Genomic DNA, 26,360 nt, shown 5'->3' with positions numbered 1-26,360 from the left:
TCTGATATTAAATATCTGATGTTAAATATCTGATGTTAAATATCTGGTGTTAAATATCTGATGTTTGATCTCTGATATTAAATATCTGATGTTAAATATCTGATGTTTGATCTCTGATGTTAAATATCTGATGTTAAATATCTGATGTTTGATCTCTGATGTTAAATATCTGGTGTTAAATATCTGATGTTTGATCTCTGATATTAAATATCTGATGTTAAATATCTGGTGTTAAATATCTGATGTTTGATCTCTGATATTAAATATCTGATGTTAAATATCTGGTGTTAAATATCTGATGTTTGATCTCTGACATTACATCTCTGATGATCATTTTATCCGATGTGAGGGTCCAAGGACAGAGGGTGAACATTTGGGATATTGGGTTTTACAAATAAAATCGTTAATGAAAAACTGAATTGAACTGATAGTAACTTGTGTATATTGTCACTCATTTTACGAGATACGGTCTGTTATTTTTTTTTTCTTTTGTGAATGCAATGCACTTCCTTAGACAAACAACCTAGTTTGATTAATTCCCTGTAAGAACAAGCAACCTGTTGACATCCCGACTCTTGGTCAGAACCCGTTGGCATCTCTTTCTAGCGCACTGGTTGAAAAGTCCTTTTTGCTTAGGAAGGTTCCTAACTGAGTAGAATGACCCGGAAGTATCTAAGTGGCCGCCATGATAAGAGCCGTTCCAATTCTCTAAATGCTAAGGAAAGGTGCTTCAATGCTTCCTTTCTTAGCTTCTTTAGCATAGGAAACACTGGACCTTCCTTTACCAAAGGAAAAAAGATAATGCCGCCCCACCATTCCTTTTGGCACCGCACCATTTGGCCGCCCATGAAAACAAACAATATGCCTATCTTGCACAGGTTTAACTATTATTTTCATACAGTCATAAAATAATGGGATTCATGTTGATGAATATGAATAGACAGTGACAACCATCTGGTTTCATTTTTACACTTCGAACAAGTAACATTTAAGGTAAAAAAACAAGAATATAAATCAATTCTTAAATGAATGAATTAACAGTATATGTAGCGAAGTGTCAATGAACACATTGTCATTGTCAATAACAAGAAGCATCAGTAAAAAAACGAGCTAGGCCTGTGATAGATGATTAAACTGTTAAAAAGCACAATATGAATCCACATTATTGCACAAAGGAAATATTGATATTGAACAGTTGTATTGATATTGCATCAGAGAATCATACTGAAGCAGTGTTGAGTGTGACAGCAGCATTTCATAGCCTTCATGTTATGAATAACAGAGTTGGTAGCAGACCTCCGTCAGTGACATCCGCCTTAGTGAAAGTGTAGTGGATTCTCTCTTTTCCTAACTCCTCATGAATTCTCCTTCACACCTTCCCTTGACCTCATGGCGTTTCCCATTGAAGTCAATGAAAAGTGATTAGGAATAGACGTTAGCAGGTCAGTTTTGGACTTTTCGACCGCAGCCGCTGAGCAGCCCAGCTGACGACGGGGAAACGTACTGACACCCGGAACCGAGCGAAGAACGAAACAGTTCCTACCCGGACATACAATGAGGTACACACGTAAACATGGCGGCCAATATAGAGCAAATTTTCCAAGATTTTATATTGAATAAGATAAGAGAAATTGAAGACCAGGATGAAGACAAAACGTATGTGAATGTTGTGTTTTGTTGTAGTTTTAGTGACAGTTAAATACTATTAGCTAGCAAGTGAATAGAAGTGAACTAACGGGACAGTTTTCCAGCTAACGTCAGTGCGGCCGCTTGCTGCTCGGGAATAACGAGCTAATGTCATTGTTTTGTATTCATGCGTTTAAACGTTGAGATAGAAATAGTAACGGCGTTATAGCTGGCGGTAGCGGATGCAAAATCCCGGTTGTCAGTTGAAGCGGTTGACGTTAAAGCGGCCCTGTTTGTATTTACGTTAACGTTACTGTGGCAACAACGATGGTTTCTGTGGAACACACGCCTCTTCAGTCGTTAGCTAGGTACACACGTTACACACATGCATACAGTAGTCCCGTTCAGAGGAACACATTGATTCCAGCTCCAGGTTCTCATTCCTAGCAGCTGCATTGAGAATATCGCATTTGGACTCATCTGCCTGACTTGTTTCAGCAGGTTCAGTGAGATAACTCGTCCTCTGAATGTCCCCGTCGAAGCTCAGGTTTCCTGTCGTTGGACGTTGAACTAACATGGAGCTGTGCTGAGCGGTGAGATGAACAAGTGAATAGTGATGACTCTGTGTGTCCCTCAGTGCTGCTGAAGGAGTGGGCGATGGCATTGAGATGGTTGAAACAGAGAAAGCCACTTCAGAAAGAAACAAGCAGGAAGACCTGAGGGCCAGCGGGTCACAGAAGAAACACAGGAAGCACAAAAAACACAAAAGTAAGAAGAAGAGGAGGAACCGAGAGAAGGAGAGCAGTTCAGAGTCTGGCCCAGAGCTGGAGGGAGGAGCCAAACATCAGCCCAGGTAACACTACGTACTACCACCGTGTGACTGTCACTGCTCACTAAACTACATACTACCACCGTGTGACTGTCACTGCTCACTAAACTACATACTACCACCGTGTGACTGTCACTGCTCACTAAACTACATACTACCACCGTGTGACTGTCTGTCAGTGCTCACTAAACTACATACTACCACCGTGTGTCTGTCTGTCAGTGCTCACTAAACTACATACTACCACCGTGTGTCTGTCTGTCAGTGCTCACTAAACTACATACTACCACCGTGTGACTGTCAGTGCTCACTAAACTACATACTACCACCGTGTGACTGTCTGTCAGTGCTCACTAAACTACATACTACCACCGTGTGACTGTCACTGCTCACTAAACTACATACTACCACCGTGTGACTGTCACTGCTCACTAAACTACATACTACCACCGTGTGACTGTCTGTCAGTGCTCACTAAACTACATACTACCACCGTGTGTCTGTCTGTCAGTGCTCACTAAACTACATACTACCACCGTGTGTCTGTCTGTCAGTGCTCACTAAACTACATACTACCACCGTGTGACTGTCAGTGCTCACTAAACTACATACTACCACCGTGTGACTGTCTGTCAGTGCTCACTAAACTACATACTACCACCGTGTGACTGACTGTGCTCACTAAACTACATACTACCACCGTGTGTCTGTCTGTCAGTGCTCACTAAACTACATACTACCACCGTGTGACTGTCAGTGCTCACTAAACTACATACTACCACTGTGTGACTGTCTGTCAGTGCTCACTAAACTACATACTACCACCGTGTGACTGTCAGTGCTCACTAAACTACATACTACCACCGTGTGACTGTCAGTGCTCACTAAACTACATACTACCACTGTGTGACTGTCAGTGCTCACTAAACTACATACTACCACTGTGTGACTGTCAGTGCTCACTAAACTACATACTACCACTGTGTGACTGTCAGTGCTCACTAAACTACGTACTACCACCGTGTGACTGTCTGTCAGTGCTCACTAAACTACATACTACCACCGTGGTTTTGCTTCCATACCAGAAAGTCACCTCCTCAGGTCAGCTGGTCAACAGTAACTAGTAATAGTAAAGCACTTAAGAGCACTGAGCTGTGCAATTAAACAAAACAGAGTAATACAAAAGGCTTTGAGCACCACAGCAAGCTCAGCGCACAGACACAGGCTGCTTTAAATCCAACAGCAAGTACACTCACACACACACACACACACACACACACACACACAACGCTACATTGACAGTGTAGATTATCAAAGGATGTATACCTTTCATTCAAGTCATGTATCGTATATCGACCACTCAAAGCTCTTTAACACTACATGTCATCATTCACCCATTCACACACTGATGACAGGGCTACCGTGGAATGTGCCACCTGTCCATCAGGACTGACTAACATTCACACACCTGTGGGAGCAATTTGAAATGGAGCGTCTTGCTCGAGGACACGCTGGGGATCGTACCGTCGACCCTCTGATTGAAGGACGACCCGCTCTACTGAGCCACAGCTTGGTGATGACGGTGATAAGAACAATTGATATTGTTGATTCAAGGCTCAAACATCCCCAACCATAAATGTATTAAATATGTAATATATAAAATATGATAAACACAGATACAAATCAAATCAGAAGGTGTTGACTGTCTGGATTTCTGTGGTCTAATGAGGACTGTAACGGGGCGGCGTCAAGACAGAATCGGGTCGCGGGGGCAACAGCTCCAGCAGGGGACCCCAAACTTCCCTTTCCACATCAGCCAGCTCTGACTGGGGGATCCCGAGGCGCTCCCAGGCCAGTTTGGAGATATAGTCCCTCCACCTGGTCCCGGGCCTCCCTCGGGGTCTCCTCCCAGCTGGTGAACCTGGAACACCTCCCTAGGGAGGCGCCCAGGTGGCATCCTTACCAGATGCTGAACCACCTCGACTGGCTCCTTTCCACGCAAAGGAGCAGCGGCTCTACTCCGAGTCCCTCACGGATGACCGAACTTCTCACCCTATCTCTGAGGGAGACGCCAGCCACCCTCCTGAGGAAACCCATTTCGGCCGCTTGTATTATTTCTTGTATTGAATCTAACCATTTGGCAGTATTTTAGACTAAAACTTAAAGTTTGCAAAGCTTGTGAAGTAATGCAAGTGTTGCTTTTATTTTGAAATCCTTCCCTCACTGTTCCTGCCACTTTTCTATTGTCATCCACCTTTCAAATGTTTTACCTTTACTTCACAGAGGAGGAACGCCCACGGAGCCAAACGAGGAGCAAGGTAAAGCCGGTTCATTTTATCACTTGTGATGTTGATCAGCTGGAGGGGACAAACAGACGGGGCTGATGCAGCTGATTCTAGTTTGATCTTCTCCTGTAGAGTTGGGCTCTGTTCACACTGTGGTGTGTTGTGTAGGGATCTATTAGAACAAATGGAAGATAATCATCAGATGGTCTCATGGAGTCCACCGTGGTGCACTGCCGTGTTTCAGAGGACAACCCAAATACCGGCTCTAGAGAGAGCCTTTGAAGGCCACCTAGCTTGTGTTATTATGGGATGGACTTTGCATGTCAGACCGGTCCAGCAGCAGCCTGCTGCATCGCTTGTAGTGTGAACGCAGCAGGAGGGTGGCGGCGCGTTGTCGCTCTGTTTTTACGTCGAGGCTGATGTAAATGTCAAACCAATTTGACTGACCATGCTCCTTAAGACTCCAAAATCATATGATGGTCAGTGCGTCATCTCTACAGTTGTTTCTGCTCGACCGTGTGTCCAGGTGTGGAGGACGAGAGCAAGTCCAGATGCCACAAGCGACATTCAGCGGGAAAGAGGAAGAAGAAGAAGAGGAGGAGGAAAGGCGAAGAGAACTCATCAGATTGCGACTCTGAGTTTGTGTCAAAGCAGAGGGAAAGCACGAGCGGCCAGAGCGTCTCTCCCAGGAGACGGGAGGAGCTGCCTGATATCATCCCAAAACAGGTAAATACACCCAACAAGTCAAGGTGTGAGGTCTTGATAATGTTGAGTGCAATCCAAGAGTCGCACACTGGCCCCGCATGTGTTATTGACAAGTCCTCGGTGCAGCTCCTGTAACACAAACTACAAAGCATGGAATGACCTCCATCAGCATAACATGTGACTGAGCTGTGACGTAGCCTCTAGGTTCTGGTCCCCGGCCTTCTGCATCCACCTGTGGGCTCCATCACTTCAGTGGACGGAGACCATGTGAACAGACTTCTGTTCTCAATGGGATGAATGCAAACACCACCATGTGCACTAACACAATGCTGCACCAGAGACGTAGTAAATGAGGCTTCTCTTTCGTTTTGCTCCCTAACAGGACAGCTCCAATAAAGGAAGAGGAGATGAGGAGAGACTCGGCAGGAGGAGGTTTCGTTCCCGTTCTCAGTCACGTTCCCGTTTAGGGAGGAGGACCTCTCGGCCTAGACACCACCACCGAAGATCCACGACCCGGTCCAGGTATGAGGGAGAGCATCGGTTGATTGGTTGATTCTTGAGAGGAACGCGTGGCTCAGTGGGGAGAGCGGGTTGTCCTTTAACCGCCAGGTTGGCAGTTTGATCCCCGGCTCCTGCTGTCTGCATGTTGAAGTGCCCTTGAGCACTGAAAATGGTCAAATTTCATGTATGTACCTGTAAGTAATAGAGAATTTGAATTCAGCTTGCGTCTTTTAGTTTAGGTAACATTAGGAGTGTTGGCCTGCATGACTTGACATGTAGATAGTCATGGTGCCCCTTCACACGCTGTGAGCAGAGAGGCTGTCATGGTCGTCATGGTGCTTTATCCTGCCACAACAGCTCTTCAGAGAAAAGGGGAGCTTTGGATGAATCCACACAGTCCATCCGAAATCCTTCAAAGGGCCTCCAGCGCCCCCTGCTGGCCTGCAGCCCAACCCAAAGTCACATCGCAGCAGAGGAGCTGCCAGAGTCCAGCACAGAGCCACAGAGCCACGACCCGAGAGGAAGGCCACCGGAGAACAAAGAGGACTCAGCACAAAGACCAGGTAGGACCCGTCACAACCACATGTTTCACCAGAGCATGTGTGCTAGTAATTCACTAAATATACATACATTTATATATATTTTAAAGCTGCAGGTTGTGGCGCACCCCAGTCCATGCTGGATCAGTCCATATCTACTGAACCTGACCAGACCGCTGAGCCCAGCCCCCCTCAGCTCAAAGCATCAAACTGCCCCAGGTCGTCTGACTCTAATGTTAAACCACCAGCGAAGAAGAAGAAGAGGAAATCATCCAAGTCTCCACAGAGGAAGAAAGAAACAAAGTCATCAAAGAGGCAGAGAAGATCCAAATCACCATGTAGGAGCCACAGGAGGGGATCCAGATCCAGGAGTCCTTCAAAGAAGAAGAGGTCACGGTCCAGGTAGAGTGTCTGTGGTAGTGTTTGTCTTCATTAAGATCTAGTCTAAATGAACCAGGACTTCATGTAAGTGTTTCAGACTGGATAGATGTTGTCTCTGCAGGTCAGGGGGCCGTCGCTCGCGGAGGTCACGCTCGCGGTCGGCGTCACACGGTCGGAGGAGGGCCACATACAGCCAGAGGGACCGCTGGAAACGAGAGCCGAGTCACTCCCCCGTACTCATCCTCCGCAAAAACAGATCCCCGACTCGGAAGCTCTGCAGTTTGAGTAACAGCCCTCAGCGCATCAGTGAACTGGGTCAGATGATATGAAGTCACTCATCTGAGTGTCGTATCTGAGCTGTACTGGCTGTTCGCTTTAATTAGTCGACACCCTCATGGTGTTTATGTTCATTCTTTGTGTTTCCTCAGATAAGGACCAGTTGCTGGAAATTGCCAAGGCCAATGCTGCCGCCATGTGTGCCAAAGCAGGTATGCCCATCCCTGCCAGCCTGAGGTCCACAGTGCTTCCCCTGGCTCTGCCGAGCATGGCCATGAACGCCGCTATGGCCAGTATGACGGCTGGTATGCTTGTGACTCTTCTGTCCTTTCTGCACGGTTTTGTTTTCTGAAATTCCTCCGTCTATCCAGTAATTGGTCATCCCGTCAGGTCTGGTGTAGCGATGAATTCGATCATTCCAGCCTTCATGGAGGTTGTAGTAGGTGTCAACTTCATGGTCATTTTGAAGGCTGTACGTTGTGTTAGGCCTGTTTTCAGTTGACCAGCTGTTACTGCTTCTCATTGAGTCTTGTTTTGTTCTCTTTCTTCCTTAAAGCCACCATGACAGCGGCACTGTCTAACATGGGCATGTCTTCACTGCTCCCACTGCCGTCCATTACCAACAAGCCGCCTCCCGTCTCCTCCCAACCCAACATGGCTTTGGAGGAAGTCAAGAGGAAAGTAGCGAAGCAGGCCAACAGCATCAGCATCAAGGAGTTTACAGATGTGAGGAATAGAGCAGCGCATGTGTTTCACTGCACATGGACAGAAATCAAACCAACGATAGCGTGATAGATCTGACTATATGTGTGTATTCTGTTAAGGAATGTGTCGCTTTACTGCATTCTTGTTCCTTCAGCTGGAACCCCGGCAGTGTGAAACAGACTTGGAGGCAAATAAAAAAGACATAAAACCATAATTCTAAGAAGTAAAACGCTTCCCTTCCATAACTTCTTCTCATCACAGCATACGTTAAAGTCTGTGACTGTAAGACATGTTACACTGCAACACACTGCTCAAGAAGCTACAACGCACCAGTGAATATATGATGAGAATATATAGACTGATTTATTTTTGATTTGCCCCCAAGTCCATTTCACACCACTTATTGTCACAAACGCCACAAGAATACATCTGCAATATTTAAAACCAGCAGAATACACACATGTGATCCTAGTCAGATCTGTGGTGCTGTAGATGAAGCAGCGATGTCATGTGTGTTTGTTTAAACTGTTGCTTGTAGTCTGGACGATGACGTCACATACTGAGCTTTGATTGGTCCTTGGTGATTGGTGCTTTTATACGAGTTGATCTCTCAACGTGCTCCGGAGCAGGTTAGGTGTTCAGCAGACGTAACCATGGTGATCTACCAGGTAAGAAGTGAACCTCAGTCATGGAACTGAAGACCAGAGTTAACGCAGACGTAACCTCACTAACCCCATATCCTGCTTCGTCCACTAGTTTGACTTTTTACCAAGAATATAGACACAGCTCTCACGTTGGCTGTATAAGAACCAGAGGCTCGTAACTACTGCCATAGTAGACTAGATGGGCAAACAGCCCAGCATGGGTTCAGACCTTCTCCACTGTTCCATGGCCAGGACGGAGTCCACATTGCTCCTGGATATGAGGTGCGACAGTCTGAGAGCCTCCTTTCCAGCACCTAAGAACCCATTTTCCCAAGAGCAGTATGATGCTCCATGTGACACTGAAGACAGCCCTACAGTGTGCAGAGCCTTCAGGGAGAATCTCATCCTTACCTGGTGCCTTGGTGCTGAGAAGCTTTTTGACTACCTTCGAGCCCTCTGCCAGGGATGTGGATGAAGCTTCCCCTGAGACGTCACGCTCTGCCTCCTCTACAGAGGACATGTTGGTCGGGTTCACGTTTGACAAAACCAGTTGCACAAAGCCAGTTTCAGGTACCATTGCCTTTTGATTGGCTGTGAGGACGACGTGAGGGGACGGCGATTGGATGGACTCGCATGTTTTTTGTCACGATGACATGATATAGTTTGTGGTTGTCAACAAACATTGATAAGAACCTCTGTTTAGCTGTTGTGGGATTGGCTCTGTGAAGTACCAGTGTTTGTGAGGGGGTCCATGCAGTGTGGATGTTTTCTACAGTGGTGAAGGTCCGTGGTGGAGTAGAGTGTTGCCGTGGTCCAGTTGGCGAATGCTGGTTCAGACCAAGCGTTGGCGTATTAGATAGTAGATATCAGTTTCATGCAACGAACCTATACTGACTTGCTGGAAAACACGGACTGCACTCGAATGCACTCGACTGGACTAATGTAACTTCCTTTCCCGTCTGTGTCTGTAGAAATGCAAGATGATCGTGGACAGTAAAGGAGAGCTGCCGGTGGCGATGCCTCACGTTTCAGACGAAGAGGACGATGGGAAACCTTTCGGAGGATCGGCTCTTCGGGAGCAAAAAGCCATCAGCTTCAGCATCAATGTAACATCCACACACGTTCTACACCAGCTCACACACACACTACACACAGCGAATGAGTGGTGAACCCCACCAAGAATGCTGTGCCGTTTATGGGATAGCCTTTCATATTACAACTCAGAGATGATCTGTAATTTAGTAATAATGAAAACATTATTGTGAACACATTAGCCTACCATTAGTTCCCTTTCTTAACATAACCCCCATTACTGCCCCTAAAGATGTTCTGCTCCATTATTGCTTGAGATATGGTGGTCATACAGCCAAGGACACAGAACCAACAGTGAAGCCATGTTTCCATCACATTCTCCAGTGTTTCCACAGAGGTTTGAGGTTTGTCCGGCTCGTTGAATTACGTAATCTCTTCTTTTGCAATGGTTTAACGGATCATGCCTGGAGAATTCACAACCCCTGACCGACCGTTAATCTCGCTGCGTTCAGAGTTGGGCCACATGTTGTCGATGGAAACCTGGATAAGAAACGTGGAATGCAAGTTAGGTGTGTTTCCATCAGCTGGGTCCATAAGCAAAAGGTTCTAATGTCAGGGGGGGGCAAAAGAGCGTGGCGGTCTAGACCTTACAGCTGATGGGTCGTTGTGTTTCAGATCATATGAGGTGATAATGGGTCTCGTTGTAGCGGAGAGTCTCCTCTACAGGTGCAGCTCTCTGGAGTCTCTCTGGAGTCTCTGGAGATCATGTACGGAGTCCTTTGCTGCCCAGATTAGAACCGCTGTGTGATGTCATGGGACCAGACTGCTGATCTGTCATTTAATATTCCTTAATTATTTGTCATATAATTGTCATATAAACTCTTCATGGACAAAAGTGTCAAAGACACCTGAAGCAAGTGTAAACATTTTGTTGCTTCAATCCAACTTTTATAATTGGATCATTTGCATAAAATGCTTGGATGGAAACATGGTTTTGTATTTCATCTTTGCATATTTACTCAATCAAATCAAGTGTCTTCTCCATGCTATATCTGTTTGGTGCTTTTCAGTGAAGTGAATGAATGAATACCTTATTAATGAAGTGTAAGTTTCGTACTTAATGACCTAAATACTGAACACTGTCCCATGTTTCCCATCAGAACACCACGGTCCGTCCAGCAGTGCGTAGTGACGCAGGCATGGCCAAAGAGTTCCCCGTGTCTTCAGGATCCCAGCATCGCAAGAAGGTCTGAGTAGCTCTACGGGGGTCCAGGGCCATGTTTAGATTCTTAATACTACTAAACTGTGACTACAGTGAAGTAGGATTATTAGGTATATAAAGTAGTAGCTATGCCTTTACCAGCTGCAACATTAAAGGTGCAATATACTACATTCAAAGCACTAATATCTCATCAATAACTATCATCTATGTAAAGAAATAGAGTGATGTCTACATGAGCAGAGAAAGAAGTCTCTCTGTGCACATTTAAAGTGATGAACACATGAATGCATCAATCATTTTAATCCAAGATATTAGCTTACCGTGAATATATGAATGAATAATGAGTATACTTTTATATCTTGAATACTTTTGTACTTTTATTGAAGTAACATTTTGAATGTTTTGAAGTCATCCTAACAGACATGGACAGCTGTAACGGCTGATGTGGAAGTCCAGTTCATTAGAACAGAAGTGTGTTTTTAATAGACGGTTCCATCAGAAGCACATTGGTTTTATTAATATGAATTGTGGTGAAATGAAAGTTATTTAATAATGCTCTGTTATTAATGGGATGTGTTATACCGTCCAGGAGGGCGAGGCTCTGGGTGCCTATGGAGAATGGGTTCCAGTTGACAAAACGGCAGACAAAGCTGCAGCTGCCTCCAGGAAGGCCCTAACCACTGTTCCCATAGCAACAGCCACCTCATCATCAGGCGAAGCCACGACGACGCCGGTGTTACCGGAGGCCGTTGAACTGCCGGAGGTAGAGCCGGATAACGACAGCGTTTTCCCTGACCCGCTGCTGCAGGTGAGAAGTGACAGCATACCTCACACTGTGTATGTACAACACAGCACTGCACAAGAACATAACGTCTGAAGCCTCCAGCTGTTAGGAGAAGAGGAACATAACGTCTGAAGCCTCATGCTGTGAGGAGAAGAAGAACATAACGTCTGAAGCCTCATGCTGTTAGGAAGAGAAGAACATAACGTCTGAAGCCTCATGCTGTTAGGAGAAGAGGAACGTAACGTCTGAAGCCTCATGCTGTGAGGAGAAGAAGAACATAACGTCTGAAGCCTCATGCTGTTAGGAGAAGAGGAACATAACGTCTGAAGCCTCATGCTGTGAGGAGAAGAAGAACATAACGTCTGAAGCCTCCTGCTGTTAGGAGAAGAGGAACATAACGTCTGAAGCCTCATGCTGTTAGGAGAAGAGGAACATAACGTCTGAAGCCTCATGCTGTTAGGAGATGAGGAACATAACGTCTGAAGCCTCATGCTGTTAGGAAGAGAAGAACATAACGTCTGAAGCCTCATGCTGTTAGGAAGAGAAGAACATAACGTCTGAAGCCTCATGCTGTTAGGAAGAGAAGAACAAAACGTCTGAAGCCTCATGCTGTTAGGAGATGAGGAACATAACGTCTAAAGCCTCATGCTGTTAGGAGAAGAAGAACGTAACGTCTGAAGCCTCATGCTGTTAGGAGAAGAAGAACGTAACGTCTGAAGCCTCATGCTGTTAGGAGAAGAAGAACGTAACGTCTGAAGCCTCGTGCTGTTAGGAGAAGAAGAACGTAACGTCTGAAGCCTCATGCTGTTAGGAGAAGAAGAACATAACGTCTGAAGCCTCCTGCTGTTAGGAGAAGACGAACATAACGTCTGAAACCTCCCGCTGTTAGGTGAAGAAGAACGTAACGTCTGAAGCCTCCCGCTGTTAGGAGAAGAGGAACATAATGTCTGAAGCCTCATTTGTTAGGAAGAGAAGAACATAACGTCTGAAGCCTCATTTGTTAGGAGAAGAGGAACATAACGTCTGAAGCCTCATGCTGTTAGGAGAAGAAGAACATAACGTCTGAAGCCTCCTGCTGTTAGGAGAAGAAGAACATAACGTCTGAAGCCTCATGCTGTTAGGAGAAGATGAACATAACGTCTGAAGCTTCCCACTGTTAGGAGAAGAAGAACATAACGTCTGAAGCTTCCCGCTGTTAGGAGAAGAAGAACATAACGTCTGAAGCCTCATGCTGTTAGGAAGAGAAGAACATAACGTCTGAAGCCTCATGCTGTTAGGAGAAGAGGAACATAACGTCTGAAGCCTCCCGCTGTTAGGAGAAGAGGAACATAACGTCTGAAGCCTCCCGCTGTTAGGAGAAGGAGTATTCCTCACGAGCTGCTGAAGGAGTGTGACCTCAGTGTTTTACATGATAGCGTGTTGTCATTTCACTGACAGTTGCTGTTTGCAGCACTAATCTAACCACATCTTCTCACAATGTCTGCTACTCTACATCTAAGATATATTGTGCAAATATAGTTAGAGGTTCAGTGTCTTGCTCAGGGACACTTCGGCACAGCGCACGTAGCTAATCGGGGATCGAACCGCCAACCTTGCGGTTACCGGACAAGATTACCAGATCTGTTTCTGGTGAGGTGTTACCTACTTGACTGGGATTGTTAAAAACATAAAGTAAATATTTGGTGGTGCAGGAGCATTTGTTCACAAAAAATAATGCAAAATGATTCGGAAAAGAATTAAACATTTGAATGAAACACTGTCCACCTAGGTGACACCTTGAGTTGAATGTGATTTTATATATATATATATATATATATATATATATATATATATATATATATATTCTTGCTAGTATTTGAGGCAAGCATCCAAATCATGTATACGTTCAGTTCCCAATCAAAGACGAATATATACTTAACACAGTGCTTATATCTGTTGTTGTATTTGGTGAGCTTGAGTGTGTCCTGACACATACCTGACTGTCTCATGTCTGTCTCTCTGTCTCCTGGGTCATCTGTCTCTGCAGCCGGTCGATATCTCTCAGGCTGTAACTGAGAGAATCAAAGCTCAGAGGCGATTGGCTGAGAACCCCTACGACGTCAATGCCATCTGCATGCTCAGCCGAGCACAAGAGCAGGTATAAATACACGAGTTTGACGGATTGTACCACACTCAGAAAAGGTCTTCGTATGGAGACAGTGAGTAAAATAGCTAGTGGCTCCGTCTAGGCGGAGCGGAGCGTCCCGCTACGTCCTCATTCAGGTCCCGTTCATGTTCACCTGATCTGCTAAATACAGCACCGCTGAAGCTGATGTTACACTTTTCAGGGTCATAAACCAACAGTGGTGGACGTATTCAGATATTTTACTGAAGTAAAAGTACTAATACCACACTGTAAAAGTACTTCATTACGAGTAAAAATACATTGAACACACTATACAATAAAATGTATGTGATTCAGGTATTTTAGTATTATTATACAGTACTATTAAAGTAAACGTACTGGATGCAGATTAGTGGCCCATGTGAGTGAAAAATGTATTGGATTATTACTGACAACATGTAAACAGCTTTATGAGGTCAAAGTCTACTGTTGGACGTTTAACATGTTCATTTTGAAATGCATTGCATTATATTTCCATCCTATCATATAGAGACTCTACATGTGTGAAGTAAGTAGAACAGCGTAATAATGTAGTGGAGCAACAAATACAGTGTTCTCCAAACTGAAACAACCAAGTTAAGTACTTTCTTATTCAAGTATAGTACTGGAGTAAATCTACTTAGTTACATTTGACCACCTTTAACCAAATGATTGGACAGGGGAGTTACATGTCTGAACCAAGACTTCATGGTGACCCATGTGGGGACGTTGTGAACCTGGTTTGGTATCTTGATGACTTTAACTTGGTTAAACTATTGGATTCAAGACTGATCTAATGTGAATGTGCTCTTTTGATAGGTGGATGCGTGGGCCCAATCCAACACTGTTCCTGGTCTTTTTACTGGGTCGACTGGAGCCCAGGTCCTCACCTCGGAGGAGCTTTCCACCGGCGGACCACAAGCATGGCTGAAGAAGGTAAGACGCAAAAGTACGATGTACACAAACGAGAGTACAACGTCATGGAGACAGATGTTCCAAAAGAGCATTCACATGTACAGTGGGGAAAAAAAGTATGTAGTCAGCCACCAATTGTGCAAGTTCTCCCACTTAAAAAGATGAGAGAGGCCTGTAATTTCCATCATAGGTACACTTCAACTATGAGAGACAAAATGAGAAAAAAAATCCAGAAAATCACATTGTCTGATTTTTAAAGAATTTATTTGCAAATTATGGTGGAAAATAAGTATTTGGTCAATAACAAAAGTTCATCTCAATACTTTGTTATATACCCTGTGTGTTTGGGATCATTGTCATGCTGAAAGACCCAGCCACATTTCATCTTCAATGCCCTTGCTGATGGAAGGAGGTTTTCACTCAAAATCTCACGATACATGGCCCCATTCATTCTTTCCTTTACACGGATCAGTCGTCCTGGTCCCTTTGCAGAAAAACAGCCCCAAAGCATGATGTTTCCACCCCCATGCTTCACAGTAGGTATGGTGTTCTTTGGATGCAACTCAGCATTCTTTCTCCTCCAAACACGACTAGTTGAGCTAGAGAATTGCTAGAGAGCATTTGGATGATCCAGAAGAGGATTGGGAGAATGTCATATGGTCAGATGAAACCAAAATAGAACTTTTTGGTAAAAACTCAACTAGTCGTGTTTTGGAGGAGAAAGAATGCTGAGTTGCCTAGCCAGTCTCCAGATCTCAACCCCATAGAAAATCTTTGGAGGGAGTTGAAAGTCCGTGTTGCCCAGCGACAGCCCCAAAACATCACTGCTCTAGAGGAGATCTGCATGGAGGAATGGGCCAAAATACCAGCAACAGTGTGTGAAAACCTTGTGAAGACTTACAGAAAACGTTTGACCTCTGTCATTGCCAACAAAGGGTATATAACAAAGTATTGAGATGAACTTTTGTTATTGACCAAATACTTATTTTCCACCATAATTTGCAAATAAATTCTTTAAAAATCAGACAATGTGATTTTCTGGATTTTTTTTCTCATTTTGTTTCTCATAGTTGAAGTGTACCTATGATGAAAATTACAGGCCTCTCTCATCATCTTTTTAAGTGGGAGAACTTGCACAATTGGTGGCTGACTAAATACTTTTTTCCCCCACTGTATGTAGCACACTGACCTCCACCTTTTGACGTATTGAGGCGTCTGCGTCGCTCGTGTCACATTAGCTTTAGCATGCTAAAATGTAGTTCATCAATGGAGTGAACTGGAGGTCATCAAAACTACCGTCAGCTATCTCACTGTCTCACGCGTTTCGTAGGGATAGAAAAGTGTGAAGATATGTTGTTCTAACTCACACAGGCTCCGCCCTCTACTGGACTCTGTGGGAATTAGTGCGCAACGGATCATTAAACTCACGGGTCGGATCAGAATACAGACCCCTTTGTTGAGTGAACATAGCAGCTGGTCTACCAGGCTCCAGACTTTTCTTTATTTCTTTATTTTGCCACCGTCCCAAAAATCATTTCAACCATTTTGAAGTCGGTGTAAACCATCAAAAAAGTTAAACGTCATCCTTTTACTTTGTTACAATAATTAATAGTACTTTGTCTTCATAAAAACACAATTCAAATGATAAGAAAATGAAAGATTGTATTTTTATTGATTAAAGCAGTTATTGTCATCAGTAGTTTTAATGATGTATTATAATCTGCTTAGCGCTAGTGATTCATCTCTAATATCTATTTTATATTCATGTGCAAACGTCTCCTTCAAACCACTGGTTTCTCACCAACACTACGCTTTATCAGATCATATGTGAACACATCATAGTAACGTTAGAAGCTCACCAGCAGGCAGCGCTGCTCGACAGCTCTTTCTCTATAGTGAACAGTGACTTGCTCGCTGAATGGAGTCGCCCCTTTAAGAACCTCGTCAGAGCCCGTCGTGTCCTGGGCTCACAGCGTCTCGGCTCAGAGAGCGTTCAGCGGTGTTCTGGCCTGCCGAGTGCTACCTAAGAGCAGACGGCAGCAGCGGTGAGATTTTTAGACCTAAAGCATCGACTTAAAACATACCTTCATGTTAGGTTGGCTGACGAGGGTTTCCTTCATCCTCAGTCTGGAGAACGGGCTATGTTCCACACGGCCCGATTGATCTCCTAACCAAGTTGGGGTTGATGATCGACTGGGAGAAGAGCAGCCCCTTCCACACCAACAGGTGGAGCATGATGCATGCAGGCTGCGTGACGGTGACTGCGTTGACTGTCACGCAGGCTCCGGGGTTCATGGCTGCTGCCCGTCTGGTAATGCCGCCGGATCTGCTGCACATGCCGCGCCTGTAAAGGTGGTTTGCTCGCCTCCACTTGGATGCCAAGAAGCACAACCATTCCCCCCTCGGTATCATCAGTCATCAAGTGCAGCTCCTCTGACTTTAAGACGCACCAGCAGGCAGGGCATTGGTCATTTTGAATGATTATGTGGAATGATGTAGAAAAACAAAGATTTGAGTTAGTTTGTATATCAGGACGGTTCCAAGAGGATTGTGAAAAAAGTCATTTGAGAACCCTGCTCGGTACCTCGTTATGCAGAAATGACTCAGATGATGGCAGTCCAGCCCTGGAAGACTGTGTCTCAAGAGGTCCATACGATAGGCATGTTGTCCCCTCCGGACCGTTCTCTCCATGCTTGGCTCCTGAGAGGGACAGGCTGAGGAGGGCTGGCCTGTTCTTACAGGTTGTGCAGACCATCCGGGCGCCAAGAGCAAGATCCACCATTTCCTGTTTCAAGGGTACGTGTTAAGGGTTCTAACACTGGTGTGAGGAAAGGAGGCTTGATCCTCTGTCTCTGTCTCTAGAGCCTTAGCTAAGAGAGTGAAGTAACAACCCTACCTGGTCGACGTATCGAGGCTACCCTCAGACATTCACATCCTAAAGATGACATTTGGTTTGGGGGGGGGTTAAGGTAGGAACCTGGTCGGCACAGTCCAGGCTGTGTCTGATCTGCTTAAAGGTGTGCAATATGGATTTCAGAGCATATCTGTTGCCTCCACGCGGCTCTGAACAATGGTGCACAACAGTGTTTACCTGAGGGGGGCTACACTTCCACTAAGACACTGGATCAGGACGGCATTATCAGCTGTAAACGCCAAAAAGATGCACAAAAGGATGGACATTACTCCACTATCTCTTTACATAGATGATAGTTGTTTGCTGCTTTATTGATGCTGTGAATCCTGCGTATAGAACCTAAGCGTGCTCGGATGTGTTTTATTGTGGTGTTTGTGGGGAACTCGAGGGGTGGGAGTTCCACTGCGTATTAGGGTTGGGGTCCTCGTCATGTGCTCCGTCTCATAGGAGTTTGGGTTTGACTCAACTTGCCACATAACAGTCAAAAGGGTGGGTGGGCTTTGTCTTCCTGTTTCTCTGCCAATGCACGTCGTCCATATGTCTCAGTATGATTACTCACTAGTTGTCACCTCTCACCGATGATCTTTCTTTTTTCTGTCTTTCCTCCTCCTCCCCTCTGTCTCACTGTGTCTGTTTGTGTCTTGGCTAGGACCAGTTCCTTAGAGCAGCTCCAGTATCGGGGGGTGTCGGGGAGTTCCTGATGAGAAAGATGGGCTGGAAGACAGGAGAGGGCCTAGGGAGGAACCGCGAGGGTACCGTGGAGCCAATCATTATTGACTTCAAGGTTGACCGCAAAGGTATGAGGCAGTTGATTTTAACAGTGGGCCATGACAATGTATGCTATACAAGGAGAGGACAATGAAGGACTGATCTCAGATGAAGGAGCAGACACATGGGGTCTTTCTCATTTCCTGATTCCCTGCCTCCTTGATTCCTCACTCCATGATCCTCTGGCTTGTGATCCAGAAATCGATATCAATGCTCCATCTTGAAGGACATACCTGTTCCTTAGATGCATCTCGAGGATCAAGGATGGAGGAGGCTTGCCGGAGGAGATATTAGGAAGGAAACAGTGGTGTATTCTTTGTAGAAGTCTTTTTGGCACTGTGAACAAATAAAAGAGGTGTGACACAAAACTGAATTAATCTCAACCCATGGCAGGACTCAAGACAATCAAGCCTTCTGCCCTTCACAGTTTTTGCAGCTCCTCATAAGCTCTGTATTGTACCTGTTATACAAACATGCAGCGCTTCACACAATAAGACATATATATATATATATATATATATATATATATATATATATATATATATATATATATACTATACACAGCGGGTAAAATAAGTATTGAACACGTCACCATTTTTCTCAGTAAATATATTTCTAACGATGCTATGACATGAAATGTCCACCAGATGTCGGTAACTGAGATTTACTGAGAACAATGGTGACGCGTTCAATACTTATTTTACCTGCTGTATATATGTGTGTGTGTGTATATATATATATATATATATATATACACACACACACACACACACACACACACACACACAAATGTTGATGAGCACTGTTTAGCTCAACTGACAGAGATCATAAAATATGACAATGTGATGAATGAATGAAAAGCTGTGCCATACGTCACATTTAATTGCCGTCTCTTTAAAATCACGCTCCGAGGCAACAACGTCTTATTTTTTAAATTCCTGTTGCTTCGACTTTTCTCTTCTTGCGTTTCTCGATCGCCTCCTACGCGTGTGTGAGGTCAAGACGCAAGGCGAGGAAAGGAATCGAGGAGGCACAAAATGAGGAAATGAGAAAGACCTGTTGCTCCTCATGGAGAACAGGAATTCTGGCGGTCTTAGTTCATCCAGAACTGGCCCATAAGTGAGCATTGTGGGTGTTGATCTGACGATGGAAACTCTCTTGAAGAGGAATGAGAGTAATGGTAGGAATGCCAATGGTGATCTTAGTGATGATGGTGATGGAGATGATGGTGATGGAGATGTTGGTGATGGAGGTGATGGAGATGATGGTGATGGAGATGTTGGTGATGGAGATGATGTTTTTATGTGTCTCAGGACTAGTCGCTGAAGGAGAGAAGCCACAGAAGCAGACAGGAGGACTCGTGGTCACCAAAGATCTGATGGGTAAAAGATACACAACAGAAATGTAATATTGTCCTGAAAAAGTCTTTAGCTGTAACCTTTAGCTCCGCACTTTACTTTAGGTTCGTTCTTGACACTTACATCAAGGTGGATCAAAGAAGACCGTTGAGATCTTTTTTAGGTCATGAGATAGAGATAGACCTGAGACGGTGAAATGTATTATTACAGATTTAAAGGCTGAATTCATCTGCAGTCCAGCGAAAGTAGGACAAGACGCAGCAATAATACAGCTGAGGCAAGCTACAAACAGTCTGCAGGGAAACAACGTTATGTTTGGTCAGAACAAGAGGTCACTTCTTCAATTATGTGAAAGGTTGTGTCAGCGTTCAGTTCGTTCAGAGATGTAAACTCTTTTTAGTGTAATGTCATTCACAATCCTCCTGTGGTGAAAAGAGGTTAAACACTAATAACAAAAGTAAAGATGTGGAACAAAAACATTTATTTCAAATATTCTGGATTGCTGAGGTCCAGGTTCCTCAGCATTACGGTTCACTCAACTGTTGCTACTGACTCTGAATGAATCACATTATGGGGCAGCCTCCATCTCCCAAAACACATGTTCATGAAGTATCTTAAGATATGTTCTCTTACATTATCAATAGAGTGGAAGTTGGTTGGAAACCGATCAACCAGCCTCCTCTTCCGTCTCTCTGGATTAGAATGACCAACATTACTGTGTCTGAATATCACATGTATCTTCTGCAGATTATCTCTAGCTATTGTGCTCTTTTATCTGCGCACAGGAAAGCACCCGGTGTCTGCTCTCATCGAGTTGTGTAACAAGAGACGGATCATGCAGCCAGACTTTGTCATGGTTCATCACAGTGGTCCTGACCACCGCAAGAACTTCCTCTTCAAGGTGGGTCCTCTTGAGTCTGCGTCGGTCCTACTCCTTTCTATTCGCTCGTTGCATGTTGGACCTTTGAGGTTGAGAGATTTGAAGACGTTCTCAAAGCTTTAAGTTTGTTTTACCTCGTCTGACAACATTAGGGAGTGTGAATGTGCAGCCGTGCTAGTGGCTATGGGAGCTTGTACTGAGCCACAGTGACGTTCTGAACTAAATGCTATGCAGTCAGCATGATAATCAATAAGACCATGCTAACATGCTAATGCTAAGCAGTTATCAGGTTACTCATGTTCAACCTGTTTGAGAAACCTCGTTTTAAAGGTAATATATTTGATAAAGTATTGGACACATTCAAAATTTGACTTGATGGCACTGTGGGTAAAATCAGGAGATCACTAAGCATGAACGTGAATGTCAAATGCCATGGTAATCCATACGGAATTGATCCTCTCTGCAACATGAATGTAAATCCATCAAACAGTTGTAGAGATATTTCTGTCAAATCAGAGAATTCATCCTCTGGGCAGCAGCAGCACGTCTGGGCAGACTTTCATGGAAATGCATCCAATAGCTGTTGAGACAGACCAACGTTACCAAGTCATTCCACGTGGTGGATAAAAAAAACCCATACGTCTTTGTGGTGACTTGCTTTTTAAGGTCTTAATCTGTCAATAGTTCTAAATTGTTCCTTCCCCTACACTAATCTGTGTTCTCATTCACATGCTGTTTGTATTTATTGTACCCTGTGACGGTTGAATTCTACTATTGAATCATGGATCCATATGTTGTGTTGTCTCTAGGTCACAGTGAATGGCGTGGACTACCAACCCCAGACAGCTAGTCCCAATAAGAAACACGCCAAGGCCATGGCAGCTACAGTTGCACTGCAGGCTCTGGGAGAGGTAATACTGGAAAATAATGACACTTTATAGACAGAGTTCTACTTAGCTTCAGTCAGGTCCTTGAGCAAACAGATAACACACACATACTGTATGCACTTAAAAAGTATATTAAATATGGCTCAATTGTCTTCATCTATCCATAAAATACAAACAAGAGTAAGCTGGTTGTAAGGAGCAGTAATCTGTAAGATGGATCAAAATTGAGGTATGACGTTTGGTTCAGACATCTGTCGCCCTCAGGAAGAATTGTGCAAACTTTGGAGATCCTCATGACTTTTCAGTTCAATTCCATTTGATTTGTTTGGCCCAATATCGCAAATTCTCCTCAGAGGGCTTTACAATCTGTGCACATACGAAACCCTCTGACCTTTGACCCTCACATCGGAACAGGAAACACAGAAGAAAGGGTACAAACGATAGACAGCAACAGAGGGAGGATCCCTCTCTCTCAGGACAGACAGAAGAGAACAGAATAAGATAAGATCATCCTTTATTAGTCCCGCAGTGGGAAACTCACAGGATCACAGCAGCATAGTGGACAGTGCACACAAGAGACAGAGTAACAAACACAATGTATCAAAAAGTATCATAAATAAGTAAGAAGCAGTAAGAATATCAACTAAGACAAAAAGTACAAGTAGTCCAGGATCCATGCAGTGAGGTAGTGGTCCACCCCGGTCTGCTCCAGCTTGTCCCTCAGAAGCAGAGGCTGGATGGTGTTGAAGGCACTGGAGAAATCAAAAAACGTGACTCTCACAGCGCTTCCATCTGTGTAGCACCTGTGTAGCAGGTAGATGACAGCGTCATCCACCCCGATGCCAGATTGGTAAGCGATCTGTAGTGGGTCCAAAGATGAGCTCACGAGGGGGCGGAGATGGACAAGGATCAGCCTCTCTAGCGTCTTCATCAGGTGGGACGTTAACGCCACCGGCCAAAAGCTGCTGAAGTCCTTGGGTCGCGCGGTCTTTGGGACCGGTACCACGCAGGACGTTTTCCACAGCTGTGGTCCTCTCCACGGCTTCAAGCTCAAGTTGAAGATGTGCTCCACTATCACGCACAGCTGGTCTGCACTGGACCTGAGGAGCCTTGAGCTGATGCCGTCTGGACAACACAATATAGTTACAACCTAGTCAATGCATATGACAGAAATGATACTAAACTCACCTGGAGTCCAACCAACTGTATGAACCATTTCAATCTGGATTCAGGTCTCATCACAGCACAGAAACGGCCCTGATCCAACCACGTCCTCCTGTCTGATGACCACTCCCTCAACATCCTGCTGCTGCTGCTGCTGCACACAAACTCACATGACGCAAAGTGTCTTGTGTTGCTTTGACATTAGCTGCATATTTAGGAGGATTAATACAGGGATTGTTCTAACACTACCTGCTCAACCTGAAGTAGCAACAGATGCACACACACACAGTTTAAAAGGACTTAATGAGTCCTAATGGCTTTACTGAACACAGATTTAGGGGTTTATTATTCAAAGTCTTGGTGTACATTTACAAAGTGTTTTTCATGTGCTAATCATGAAATATCAGATTCACTCAATACCATTAAACTGTTCTTAATTTGTCCCGTTTAGGTTCCTGTTGATGGACCGGGACTCTACACTGGCCCCGTCTTCACTGCTGCTTCTACCGGCCCCCTGTTCTCTACATAGACATCCACACAAAAGACTGACAAATTCTACACAGTTCAACTGTTTGACTAGATGCTCACTGCAGTGTAGGACACTGACAGAAAGAGTCCCTCTGAAGAACACTCTGGTGACTTCTTAATGCAGTACACTGAGAAGCTGCTCTAGTTACAGGACAGAGAGAAGATCTTTGTATGGAAGCCACCTGTGACCAAATTTATACCTACAAAATCACATTTCCTGTTAAAGTCACACTCATGACAGGGTGGCAAATCTATTTTTACCAGGTGTTTAGGATTGGGGGAAAGTGTCTCCATCATATTAGGTGGATGGCATGTATGTATGTATGTATGTATGATATAGTAGCATTTCAGCCTGATGTACTGTATATTAGCTGACCAATACTCGAGTCTAACCCGAGACCAGGCAGTGGTTTGTTGTTGGTACCAGCATAGCAGGGCTAAGTTGTGGTGTTCAATGAACAGCTTGTCTGTAAATGTCTTGTGGGTGAACGTCTTTGTTGGTCCTGATGTTACATCTGTGACCTGGCCTCCTCTAACAAAGGGTTTCTCATACAAGAGGCTTTTATGGAACTAACCCTCTAAAATGTGTGAACTGAATAAAGATTATATTTATGTTATGTAGTAGAGGAAGCCACATTATGTTTTCTGGCAACAATGCCTGTGTTCAATGTTATTTAAGTTCCTTAGAAGTGTCACCAAAGCCCCCGCCCCTGTTTATAAGACTGGAGGGTGCAGACCACCATCTCTGCCCTCCAACGGTTGTGGCAGCTGGCAGCATATGCAAGTACCCAACCAACCAGCAGCAGTCCCTAATGGCATCCTCCCTCACCGGCTTCCCATTTTCAAACACTGCCAGATGGGTTTGATTTTGCACAGGACAAGGCAGGAGCACTGCTGCTGAGCACCGACGCTGGGTCTCACTGGAGCCCAGGCTTCTGCTTGTGTAAAATGATCATTTGCTCTTTTATTCTGATGACAAATCTGATTGATATTCTAAATATAAAAATGCAGAAGTGGCGATTATTCCTAATCTGACCACTCTTAAACTTGTATATCTGACCAAGTTAAGATATCTACTGTAAATGATCTTAAAGGGTCTTTGGTGTTCTTCCACCTGGATCCTGTTTTTGTGTCTTAGTGACTAATGGGCACAACAATCTGTGAAACTGGTCCAGTATTGAGGGAGAAAACGGGCTGTGATGTAATCAATGTATGTCCACTAAAGGTGCTTGTTGTTGCCACTGTCAGATTATTATTAGAAGAGTCAAGATTATGGAAAGAACCTTACAGAGAAATAAAACCTTTTCTTTACCTTTTGCTTGATCCGTATGTTATTGTGTCTAACCAAGTCTTCTGTAACTGTTGTCCCTGTCAGTCACTAAGACACAAAAACATGAGAAAATAGGACCCTGGTTAAAAAGTTCCCCTTGATGGATAAGTGATACAATTCTATTTCTATCTAATTCTATTGTCAATGAATCCCTTGAAAAGACCAAAGCCAACAAAAGGTCCATGAGTGAGTGCATCAAAGCCTGACGGACCTTCCTCTGTGCCGTTCAGCTCCATTCATGACCAAACAAATCAGTGAGCCTCACTGTTGGACTGCTGCCATGTTCCTTCATCACCATGAACACACACACACACACACACACACACACACACACTAGTTTATATTGACTCAATCCTACGTACAGAGAATGTAAGAATGTGGCAAAAATATTTCCAGAAAATGGACCTCTATTTGGGAAACTGTGACAGTTTGACCGCTTATTTACACCGTTTAGTTATGAGATCATGTAAATTGTCAAACTCATTACCAGATTGGGGGACGTCTCAATTTGCTTATTTCTGTTCATAGGAGAGTTCAAGAGAGCAGCCTTTAATCCGACCGACACACTCCTTCATTTGCCCTGTCAAGTCTCAAGTCGTTGATCTAGAGTCCGAGTCAAGTCTCAAGTCTTTGATCTAGAGTCCGAGTCAAGTCTCAAGTCTGTCGTAATGATCGTTCTATCATCTGCTGCATGTCATCCCGTCGGCTTAGAACGCTGCATAGCTAATCTAAGGAGTCCAATGCATGTACTGTATGTCCTTTATGTATCTATATCTGTCTATCGATCTATTAGTACACAGTATCAGCATTGATTAGTTGTTTGTTAGAAGATCACTTTAGCAGATTATTTTATTGCAATATAAAGAAACCTTTTCCTCCAAGTAAATAACTGTAAATTGCTCTTAAAATAGAGACTAACGTTAGTCAGGGAAACAGGGAAATATTGAGAACATTACCAGGCATGCAATAATAACAGTAACCTTTTTTTCCAATAACTGTAACTCTATTGTACCCTTCTGCAAGTCAAGTCTCAAGTCCCTGTCTGTGCAACTTAAGTACTTGAGTCCAGTGTGATGACCCTCTCTGGCCTGTCTGCCTGTTACTCCGTTTGTGTGGCTGCTTTCCCTGCAGGTGTTGAGGTGGGCGTGGCAGAGTGGAAACACCTGAGCTCATCAGCAACACTGGCAACACCTGGGCCCTGTGTGCCAGTGCACTCTTAAACACCTTCTTTAGCCTCAGTTGGGCCCTCTCTCCTTTCTGAAACACCCGTTTGGTTTGTGGTTGAGAATATGGTTTGTTTTTACACTATACAACATTGCATACCTTCCACTCATGCTACGCTAACCCTACACTGCTGAAATGACTAACTCCACATGCCACTGTTAGTTTAAGCTTGTCTCTTGAAACACAAAACATCTCACGTCACGATATATTAAGGTATATCTTAACATGAGATTCATTTACATTATTTGTGCTTTCTGGTTTTCTTACCAGAACAGTAAGAACCGATAAAGAACCTCAACGCTTTGCTTTAAACTGGCCTGTGTTCCTGTCAACACTTACAGGAAATGTGCATCCATTTGGTTTTTATTGGGGAATTTAATGCGTAAGTTCATGGACCAGCAACAAATCATACATTTAAAGCAGCGTTTTGGACATAAATCACGCTGGTCTGAATTAGACAGAAATGTAGTTGCAATGAACAGTTAACAGTAAAAAGTGTCAAAGTATATGGACTCTTTCAGAGTTATTACAACAACAGCAAGAGTAAAACACCTCCTAGTGTTGGTGTCATTGTTCACTGCTACAAGACATAGTGTACTCTGGAAAGTACTCTGTACCCTGGTAAGCTCCTCCTTCCCCTTTCAAACGGGTCATGAGTTTCTCTGCGCCATTTTTCACTTCTCTACAGACTGTGGTAAGTTTCTCTGAATCACTTATGAA

General features: G+C 44.3%; 1 protein-coding gene across 2 annotated transcripts; it reads left to right on the top strand.

Annotated features, from left to right (window-relative positions):
* The first annotated feature begins 1,556 nt into the window (after positions 1–1,556).
* On the top strand, positions 1,557–24,397 carry LOC137878796 (protein SON). 2 transcript variants are annotated; one of them, XM_068719219.1, is made up of 20 exons: positions 1,557–1,656; positions 2,264–2,479; positions 4,739–4,773; positions 5,267–5,466; positions 5,828–5,967; positions 6,304–6,509; positions 6,596–6,887; positions 6,988–7,181; positions 7,295–7,447; positions 7,699–7,868; positions 9,463–9,597; positions 10,684–10,770; positions 11,335–11,553; positions 13,556–13,666; positions 14,492–14,608; positions 18,151–18,298; positions 19,583–19,651; positions 20,413–20,528; positions 21,317–21,418; positions 23,010–24,397. In XM_068719219.1, the coding sequence occupies exons 1-20, from the start codon at positions 1,574–1,576 to the stop codon at positions 23,085–23,087; spliced, it is 2,871 nt and encodes a 956-aa protein (XP_068575320.1). In that variant the 5' UTR covers positions 1,557–1,573; the 3' UTR covers positions 23,088–24,397. The 2 variants fall into 2 exon arrangements, 1 of the variants encoding a protein (XP_068575320.1); XR_011103644.1 differs by lacking the exons at positions 18,151–18,298; positions 21,317–21,418; positions 23,010–24,397 and having other exon boundaries at positions 20,413–20,423.
* The last annotated feature ends 1,963 nt before the right edge of the window (positions 24,398–26,360 follow it).

The sequence above is a fragment of the Cebidichthys violaceus genome, unplaced genomic scaffold, assembly GCF_023349555.1.
Source record: "Cebidichthys violaceus isolate CVI_PGR_0920_01 unplaced genomic scaffold, fCebVio1.0.p SCAF_231, whole genome shotgun sequence".
In the NCBI taxonomy this organism is placed as follows: domain Eukaryota; kingdom Metazoa; phylum Chordata; class Actinopteri; order Perciformes; family Stichaeidae; genus Cebidichthys; species Cebidichthys violaceus.
The sequence above is the reverse complement of the archived record's forward strand: the minus strand, read 5'-3'. Positions and strand labels throughout refer to the sequence as shown.

Bases quoted from the DNA above. Each gene is read 5' to 3' on its own strand.
- LOC137878796 (XM_068719219.1), top strand. From the start codon at position 1,574: ATGGCGGCCAATATAGAGCAAATTTTCCAAGATTTTATATTGAATAAG. The intron at 1,657-2,263 runs GTATGTGAATGT...TGTGTCCCTCAG, and splicing joins GACCAGGATGAAGACAAAAC to TGCTGCTGAAGGAGTGGGCG. The intron at 7,448-7,698 runs GTATGCTTGTGA...TCTTCCTTAAAG, and splicing joins TATGGCCAGTATGACGGCTG to CCACCATGACAGCGGCACTG.